Raw genomic sequence first — 9,721 nt, 5'->3', positions numbered from 1 at the left:
AAATTCTGACATTACTCCAAATTACTCAAAATCCTATTTTCATCAACTGGCTTTCAAAATTGCTTTTCTAGAGACTGTTCCCTCTGTGTGTTTGGAACAGATAGACTCAGGTCTTTTCATGGTCCAGGAGAGGATTTTTTTTTTTTTTGGAAAAAAAACAAAAAACTGAAAAGGGGTTCTGAGTGTTCTTGATGACAGAAACGGCGAAGCAGCGTTTTGCTGCATAGCTTGGCCCCCGACACACCACGCTCACTCAGCGTCCATTTTGATAGTTCAATACGACTCTTGCCTGTTGCAGTCTCTCTCAACTTCGCCCAAGTAAGTGCAGAAAGTAAAAAAAAAAAAAGAAATTAATGCTGTATTCTCTTTTCTCCACTATTCACAAACTAGTAGCTTTTCCATTTGAGCGAATAGGGAATCTATTTCAGAAAGATCACATTCTCATTTTTCAAACGCCTCACTCCCTTTCTAATGTAGGTATTGTGACTTTTACCTACAAGATAGATCCTCCGTTTTTCACTCTATTCAAAGGATTTTATCGGCAAGACATATTACCAAAAATTGCATAGCAAAAATAATAATTTCCAGGAGCATACACTTCAGGCCATTGTGTATAGGAGGTATAACAGTAATGAAATTTATCAGAACTTGATTCATAGCAACATGTATGAAAGAAAATGAAAAAACACACACTTGGCTTTGTCTGTAGCCATATACATAATATATATGCACATTTGTACCACACGTTTCACAAATTTCAAGATATTTCACAACAACAGCACCAAAGAGCTTTGATTGATTCATCGCCCCTCTAATACATTCATTCATTCATTATTTTCCAGATATACTAATAATCTATTAATTACAGAAGTGAATAATTTACAATAAAATAACAATTTTAAGGTACATTTCTCATTTTCACTTTTATACTACAATAATTCCATTCAGTCTCATCATGCATCTGCCTTCCTAAATCTTTCATGAGGGATTGTGGATTTTTGAAAATTTCGCACAGGAAAAAAAGGCATTGTATTGTCTTAAAGATTGAAAAACCTCCTGTGACGGTTCAATTTTTGTATTCGACAATGCAAGCAGCTTACTTCTGCTGAAAAGCTTTTCTTTAGGACTCCCTCCTCCTGCCTGTCACTGCCCCATTCCTGTACTCAGCCCCTGCAAGGAATAGAAACTGTACACCAAAAAAATCGGAAAACTCACTCCGGTATTAAAATCACAGACAAAAAAAAAAAAAAAGTCAGGTACTGCATTGTTAAGACATGAATGCCACAAATTGAAGACTGTGTTGAAAAATCATAAAAGGGGGGAAAATCCGCACAAAACCATTTAGAAAACAACACTGAACAATTGAACTATCAATGTATGACAACATTGTCTCTGGAGTTTGTTTTGGCCCAAACATAAAAGCAGATACAAATGGATATAAAAAAATGGATCTTTTTGTAGTTGCGAGGCATCTACATATGCAAAACTGCATTCACGTCCTGACACTGGCCTTGCAGTGATCTCCGAGCAGAAGGTGGAACTGCGTGGCATGTTTTTTTTCTTCCCCAAATCTATGCTGCTTTTTAAACTAGATTTCCGATTCGTTGCCTTGACTTCACAAACTAACAACTCTCTCTTTCTCTCTCTGTCTTTCTCTACAACTACTCACTGCAGTGACATTAATCTACCCAACACAATCAAATAATAAAACACAAATTCAAATAGGTACCATCGCTTTACACTCTCAGTCGCCAGTCCTATGCTTCCTGCTATACACTATGTACCACTTTCCTTAAAGCAGCCATATTCTCTGGGCTCTTTTGTATTTTGTCGTTTTGGATAAATAGATAGGACTAATTATTTGTAAAACAAGAACCTGAAAGATCCTTCTGTAATCTCTTGAGAATGTGTTTCTCTAAACCTTTGTAGCAAAGTCCCAAAACAGGGAGATGAAAATTTTGTGCAAAATCTTTCCACCGCCACCCTGTCTTTGTTAGATGAGCATGTGTACGTCTTTGTTTTCCTCCTTGTGCGAGGCGACAGATGTGCAACTAGATTACATGAACTGCTACAGAACAAACATGACACAGACAGGTGAAAGAGATTGAGCAAAACCAAACAAAGACAATAAAAGCCAAGAAAACAACCAAAACGCATCCAGAGGAAAAAAAAACAAAAAAACAATCCTTGTAAGTAGAAACGAAAAACATCATTCCAGAACTTTCTTGTCCATGGACTCTTTGCCATTGGTCCGCGAGTAAGGCTCAAAAGCGGAGGAGCTCAGGTAGCGGGCCGAAAGTTCCTGCAGGTTGCCGGCCAGTGAGCCGGCCATGGACAGCGGGTTAGAGGAGATGCGGGTGGCGACGCCCCCGAGCAGGGAGGGCATGGGGAAGCTAAAGAGGCCGTGAGCTGCCGGCGAGCTCTGCAGGCCGGCCACCGTCCCCGAGCTGGTGACGGTGGGTAGAGGAGGGCTGCCGGCCGCCGTCCCGGTGCCGCCGCCTCCGCCGCCGCCGTTGCCGGCCATGGCCATGGTGGGGGGGCGCAGGGTCGAACCCAACGTGCCGCTGCCACAGTGGGGCAGGAGGCCCGGCAGGCCCGGCGGCGTCAGCAGCCGACCCTGCTCCAGCAGTCTGAGGACGCTGCAGGTCGCCGCCGTTTCGGAGACGACCGAACGCAGCTCAGAGTCCTTGCCCTGGTCCTTCTTCTGCTTAGTGCGTCGATTCTGGAACCAAACTTTTACCTGGAGGGGGACACGGACAATAGAAAGCGACATTTAACCACAACCTAGCAAACAAACGTTAACCCATAGTTAATGTATATGCTTTTTTTAGATGATTTTCTTTTGGCATTTTGCATTTATTGGATAGGTTACAGCAGGGAGAGATGGGGATCACATGCAACAAAGGCCCAGGGACAGAGTTGCACCCAGGATGTTGTGGTTACATGCATACATGGTAGCCAACTGAGCCACCAGAATGCCATGTTCCATGTATACCTTTTTTTTTTCAACATTATTTTTTGGCCTTTTTGCTTTTCATAGATATAGTAGAGAGAGACAGGAAAGATGGGAGAGAGAGCGAGGGGGATGACAGGTCTGGGATCAGATTTGAACCCAGGACATCACGATCATGCGGTATGCACTTTCACAAACTGAGTCACTAGGATGCCACCCAGTTTATGTATATTTATATATAAATGTGCTTCAGCATATAGCCATAGCAGAAATTTGCAACTATCTAAAAAAAACAACTTTCCTGTTGATGGCAAATAGGCCACATTCATGGACGACAACTAGAAAAAGAACTGTGATTACAGTATAGCAATAATCTGTTAATCTCAGTATTAGTGAGGAGGGAATTACACCATGAGCTAGTTTACAACAGCACATCTTCACAGATTAACTTGATTCAATCAGTCCAACCATATCATTGTTTTTATGCAACGCCTTTGTTTGCAACCTAACCCCTTTACCACCCACCCACACACACACACTTTCAAGTACTCACTATATGCAAGTATGCAGGCATGCTCTCTCTCTCTCTCTCTCTCTCACACACACACACACACACACACACACACACGCAAGTCGTCTACCAGGTAATGATTGTAGACTTTGATTGCAACCAAAAGCTGCAGTGATTTCATTCAATCATGGGGAAGAGGACCCACTGTGCTGCTTAAATATCCCAACATTCAGTCAGTTAATTCAATCAAAGCGCACTTAAAAATAGCCTTCACACATAAACTATGTCTTATCTTTCTCAACTTCTAACACCATAAAGCTCAAACCAGGGATTGGGAGCCAAAATGGGGCAGGAAGAGAAATGCCATAATATGTGTCACTCCTAACTGACCTATTCAACCTCTAGGCCCAGTCTATGAAGTAATAACACCTTGTACACTTAAGATAAATCTTTTTATAGAGGACAGTATTATGATATGCTTAGGTTATACCTCACTAGCAATCATTCTCCATGGACAATCTTTTTGATGATTTTGAGGTCTTGTGGGACTATATCCCATATATCTGAGCAGCAATAGCGCCTATAAGCGGGTGTACATGCAGCACTGGCAAGCATAGGGGCAAAAAGAAAAAAATCAAGTACACAAAACACAAGTCAAAATAAATTCCCACACCTAGAAAGACAGAAAGAAGAAGGTGCGCCTATTGAAGCCATTGATTGAACTGTGGTAAGAGCACAAACCCTCTAACTTCACATGTTCAATAGTAATTCATCTGTCTCAACAGATCTATTTTGTTATTTTGAAATATCCATAATCACAAAACATGATTTCCTAGTTGAATGAATGGCAAAAATGAAACAAAAACACAATTTTCTAAGCCGCTGTTTACTACGAGACTTAGAAATACTACAAATTTTCTCTATAAGTCTCCTGCAATCATACCTGATTGCTTTCATACGGCCCATAATTAGCGTACATGTACCAATCAGTGGCGAGCCCCTATCTCAACATTGCTGCTAGTCCAATCACATTTGAATATTTCTTTGCTTCATTTCAACAGCCGGTTTAACTCTTCACCAACTGCTAACAACCATTTTACCTCAGGAAAATATGCTCTACAGCCAATATTTTCTGTTTCCGACATAAAAACAGCTCAGAGGGAACATCTCGTCCATTTTAGAGGATACATTCTCAATGCATAAAAAAGGTGAAGCCGGTAGCTCAAACAAAGATGATTAGGTGGGCACACTTCAGCAAATGGCTGTCATTCCTTAATGTAACACCCCACGAGAGCCTGGGAACAAAATGTTAATTTCATGATGCTGTCATTAAAGGGCACTTCATCAAGACATGAAGCAGACATTGGAAGAAAATCCAAACACCATTGTCCTGCCTAAATAGGGAGCGAAGGTTGTTATCTGCATTACCTTTATGTTATTATGAAGCAAAATCACGTCCCTTGTGAATTAATTAGCTTGTTTTGAATGTATGTGAAAAAGAAAAGCAGCAATTGTGTTGGTCAAGTGGGAAAGAGAAACAAATGAAAACAGAACATGTTTTAAAGATTAGTCAAGTTAAAGCAAATGTTTTGTAAATTTTGCATTACATTATTATTAGAAAAAAAACAAAAAAACACTTCAGTGAGTTTGTTGTACAAAAACAAATGGGTGAACGTCCTGCTTAGGTGTCACTTGGTGTGAAAAGGCTATTGTTTCTCTGCGACTACCCGAGCCGAGCGCTCCCGCTGACCTCCGCTCCGAGTCAACCTCGTTCAGCCTCACTGAAACATTCATGGCGGACGCTGCCAGCGCGTTTTACACCGTTAACGAAGCTCACGGTGCCATTAGCCAGCTTGCAGAATCAAATAAATAAATAAAAACTCCTGCTGAAAATATGTCGGGCAGAGCTTTGAAGCATGAGAGAGCATGGGATTTCCCTGAAGTCGAAACCGTACAGGGGTGACCGAGAGGGACTCGCTTCGGTATCTGGTGTCAAACGCAGAGTGCAAATCCAGTTCACCCGCAGTGGGTGCTGCGTGACCTTTCGCTGACCCCGCCGCTACGCACAAGGAGGAAAAGCTTGTGTTTTTTCCCAGAACTATGCTGTTTTTTTTTTACTAAATTAATGAATGCTCTGCTATCAGTATATGCCATGGCGGTAATGAAACTGACATCAACACAACAGGTAATTTTAGCAGCTTCAGGCGCTAAAATGAAACACTCGTAATCTATATTAACACTAGGAAGGCCAATGGATTTTGGAGGTTTAAGAGAAAGCAGACAAGCCGTCCATTTAAGGGGGTAAATATAATTAGAGATAGTATGTCCTTGTGTAATTCTGAAAATCTAACAACAAGAATTTGTTCATGAAAGTGGGTCTAGGAAAAGTCATGGAGGGACACTTTGAAAGCTGAGATATTTCAATGCGAGAACTGATGGCAGCTTGGCTTTCTAGTGTTAAAATAGCTCACAACTCAGCTGCTACATGAGCTACTACAGTATATATATGAGCTTTTTTTGTCTGTATCAAAATTATTTATTTACGTATTTATCCATATGTTTAAAATTAGGACCACCATCCTAATCTCTATTGTCTCAAGGCTTAAAAATCTCTTAACCGGTCACGTCTCATTCAACTGCATCTCCCCTTCATGACTGAAATGGATTTAATAGATAAAATCAGGCCAAAAGGATCATCAATTTCACTTAGATTCACCTGGTCAGTCTATTTCAAGGAAAGAGGAAGTGGTCCTAATATTTTGTGCCTTACAGACATGACTGTCTTATGTCAAAATAGACGGTAATATTCAATTTCAAATGGTAAAATTGACTGGAATAGGTAGGCAAGGAAAGGAAATATCCAATAAAATTCACATTATCTGAAATCTTGGATATAGTTTAGATTAGTGCTACATCAATTAAAAACAAAAGCATCCACACTGTCTTTTGCACTTGCAATTTTCCAATCCTCTATGAAACCAATTTATTCAAGTTTGCATGGAATAAATTGGTTTTATGGAGGACTGGAAAATTGCACACTGTAAGTTACAATGTGGACCTTCCAGTGATGTACGCTGCCTCACCTGAGTTTCAGACAGATTGAGCTGGCGGGCCAGTTCTGTTCGCTCCCTCCCAACGACATACTGGCACCTCTGGAACTCCATTTCCAGCCGGTAGAGCTGCTCTGCGGTGAAGGAGGTCCGGGTTCGCTTGGGCCGGTCCAAATCCAAGCCCTTCGGCAGGATGATCTCTCGGATGGAGCCTTTAGCATCTGCAAGGATGGACCGACGCACACTGGGGCTTTGATTCAACAAACTTTTATCAAAGAGTATAGCAAAATAAGAAAGGAGAACAGATACATGGAAAATATTGCTATGCTGTAGCCTGGGAGGTTTTTGGGAGTATTCTGGGAGTATTTGCCTGGTGTTATTTGTCTGTTTATTAGCTAAAGCATCATCATCACAATCATAATATTATCATTATTATTATTAATATTATTATTACTGAATCAAATTTCTCAATTTCTGATTTTTGCTATCACAGGTTAAATTTAGGCTAAATGTAACTCAGTGTACTTGGATTTGGGCACAACTACTGTAAGCTTAACTAATATATTACTTAAGCATACATATATAAAAAATATCTGTATAAAAGCTTATAAATATATATATGAAAATCTGCAAACCTAAATTGCTAATCAGTACAGGTACCCACATTTTAAATAATTAATGGATAACTATCAATCCATAAATATAAACAATATTTTTAACATTGAATGGAACATGTCAAACCTTTCTGATTTGGTTTAAATTAAGTTGAGGTGTCTTCAGATTTTTTGGGGGTTAAAAAATATCTGCTAATTTGTGGACAGTTTAGAAAATGATCCAATGATATGTAAAAATTCTGTACAATGTTACTGAATAAAAAAATAAAATAAAAATGACTGAAATGTGCCGTGCTTCAATTTCAGTTCATTTATGTAATACGTACCCACATTATTACAAACTACTAATTACAACAAAGTGTATTGCTGCCACAATTTAAAATCAACCTACCTCTGCTTAAGAGGTGTGTGGATTTTAAGAACTAGTACTGAATTTAGCATAATAAAAACTAAATTTAGAATAAAGAAAACTAGTATTGAATAGAGCATAATGTAAAATCGAATGTTTCTTGTCACGTAAAACTGAAGTGGATGCTGACAGAAATTCATTTATAATTTGTGATTTTGTGATTATTGACATAGAAGGTGGAAATGCGCATTAAAGAGTATATATATATCCAATAAAAATACTTGAATAGAAAGATAGAAAGATTTTTCTCTACATTCTGTTTAGTATGCCTGTCCTATGTCATTATATCTTGTGTAACTAATCCCATGTTGTTAGTGAAGTTATATTTAGGGTTTGTTTTCAAACACTCTCAATGTTGGATCAACACTGCATCAAAGAAATTAAATAAATTATCTGCAAACTCTCCAGCCAGCTGGCACTCATGTACGCAACTCCATAACTGACTAATTTATTGACACTGACATATCTATCAAAACAAATATTGCAATATTTTTCTTTTTTCTATACATTTCAATATTTCTGACTATAATATCTGTTATTATCTAAAATGTGTAAATGACCAGATAAAAAACCTATATGTGTTATTCTTAAAATACCTGGGCATTTATACATTTAAATTTACACGAGAGGAAAAATAAACAATGAATGGCTCATTCAAGGATTACTTAAAATTGCGTGTAATGCAGATATGAAATCTGAAATTAAACAATTCTAGTTCATCTAAATGCTTTCAAGAAAGGACAATGATACGTAAACGTGGCTGAATATAAAATGAGAATTGTTGTATGAACTGATTAATTCCAAAATTCAAAAAGTGCTAATGCAGCAAGTATTTGTAGCAAAGATAAATTACTTTAAAAGCAGTTAAAACTTTTTTCATGACAAATAGTATCGTTTTTTTTCTTTTACATTTTTATATTGCAGTAATTGTACTCACACCAAAACATGCCCCGGAAGTTGGCTGAAGAGCACAAGCAATATCATACCTAATTTCCCTGGTTCCAGGTATGTGAATGAAGCAAAACTAACATAATCATAACTAATTTACATTTAAGAGGAAATTTTGCCATCAACTGCCAGCCATAATTTCAAAGGAAATCCAATTAATTGTCCACTCTCTTACCACACATCAAACATCCATAGCTGACATTAGAAAAGATTTTAAAACTTTGTATTAACAGGATTCTCCCTCAGTTTCCTCACTCTAAAACGCCTGCCAGGCAGTACTGTGAATCTTACGATTTAAGCAATCTTCTTTCCTCAGACGGATGTACATGAACTCCTAAGTCCCGCACTGCAAGTTATTAGAAAAGCCTCACCTCGGACAAGTATTCTCCGACAGTAGTCCGGGTCCCCTGTGCTCCCCCTGTTCTTCTCGCAGTTGTCCACGGTCCCAGAGGGGGAAAACGAGTCCTGCTGCTCCTTAAGGAAGGTCTTGGACAGGCTGCCCTGGGAGTCCTTGCCGTCCTTCCCCTCCTTTAGTCCATTCTTCAGCACCATCCCTTCCGTCTCTTGGTTGTACCTGACCTCCATGCTCAGTTTATCCTCTTGGACCTTCCGCTCGTCCGCCTCTTTTTTTTCCTTTGTTAGGTGGGGAAAAAAAAGAGAGATTACGGAGAATACGGCACACCGGATCGTCCCGACAGTGTGGGTTTTAGTTTCAAAACAGCACCCTTCAGCGGGGTAGAGTCAGCTACCTAATGTTCGGTGAACCACTTCCCTCGCCCGTCCAAGGAGCCCTGTTATCGCCGACCAAACTCCCTTGCCCAATGATCATGGACTTCTCAGTGAAACTCAACAGTGATTTAATGCCTCCCTTGCCTTGTTACATAGACATCAGGCTGATAGATGATCTCCAAATAATCAGAGCCATGGACGCGCACTCGCCGTTTCAATTGATTACGGTAATTTTGCTGCCTCCACATTTGCGTAACCTCATGAATACACTAAATTGTTTGGGGAAATAGATCAGGTCTTGATAGAGGGGTTCGCTCGTCCCGTCCCCCTCAGTTCGCCCGCTCTCAGCCCAGGGAATCAAGACAAATGATTGGTCTTGTCTCGCAACCGAGCATAACTAAACCCCACATGAACACACACAATCACAGGGGTACGACTCTTCCAGACCTGAAAAAAGTTCCTGGGCGCTTCATTCTTCCATCCGCAGAACACGGCCGGCCATTCCCC

At 39.8% G+C, this 9,721-nt stretch overlaps 1 protein-coding gene across 1 annotated transcript; it reads right to left on the bottom strand.

Moving 5' to 3' along the window:
• Positions 1–2,209: 2,209 nt before the first annotated feature.
• On the bottom strand, positions 2,210–9,070 carry vax1 (ventral anterior homeobox 1). Its single transcript, XM_071901928.1, has 3 exons — positions 8,857–9,070; positions 6,548–6,735; positions 2,210–2,740 (listed from the first exon to the last, which is right to left on the bottom strand). Exons 1-3 carry the CDS (start codon positions 9,068–9,070, stop codon positions 2,210–2,212), a joined length of 933 nt encoding a protein of 310 aa, XP_071758029.1.
• Positions 9,071–9,721: the final 651 nt, after the last annotated feature.

This window comes from Centroberyx gerrardi, chromosome 15, assembly GCF_048128805.1.
Source record: "Centroberyx gerrardi isolate f3 chromosome 15, fCenGer3.hap1.cur.20231027, whole genome shotgun sequence".
Classification (NCBI taxonomy): Eukaryota; Metazoa; Chordata; class Actinopteri; order Beryciformes; family Berycidae; genus Centroberyx; species Centroberyx gerrardi.
Note: the sequence above shows the minus strand (reverse complement) of the source record. Positions and strands in the feature narration are given on the sequence as shown.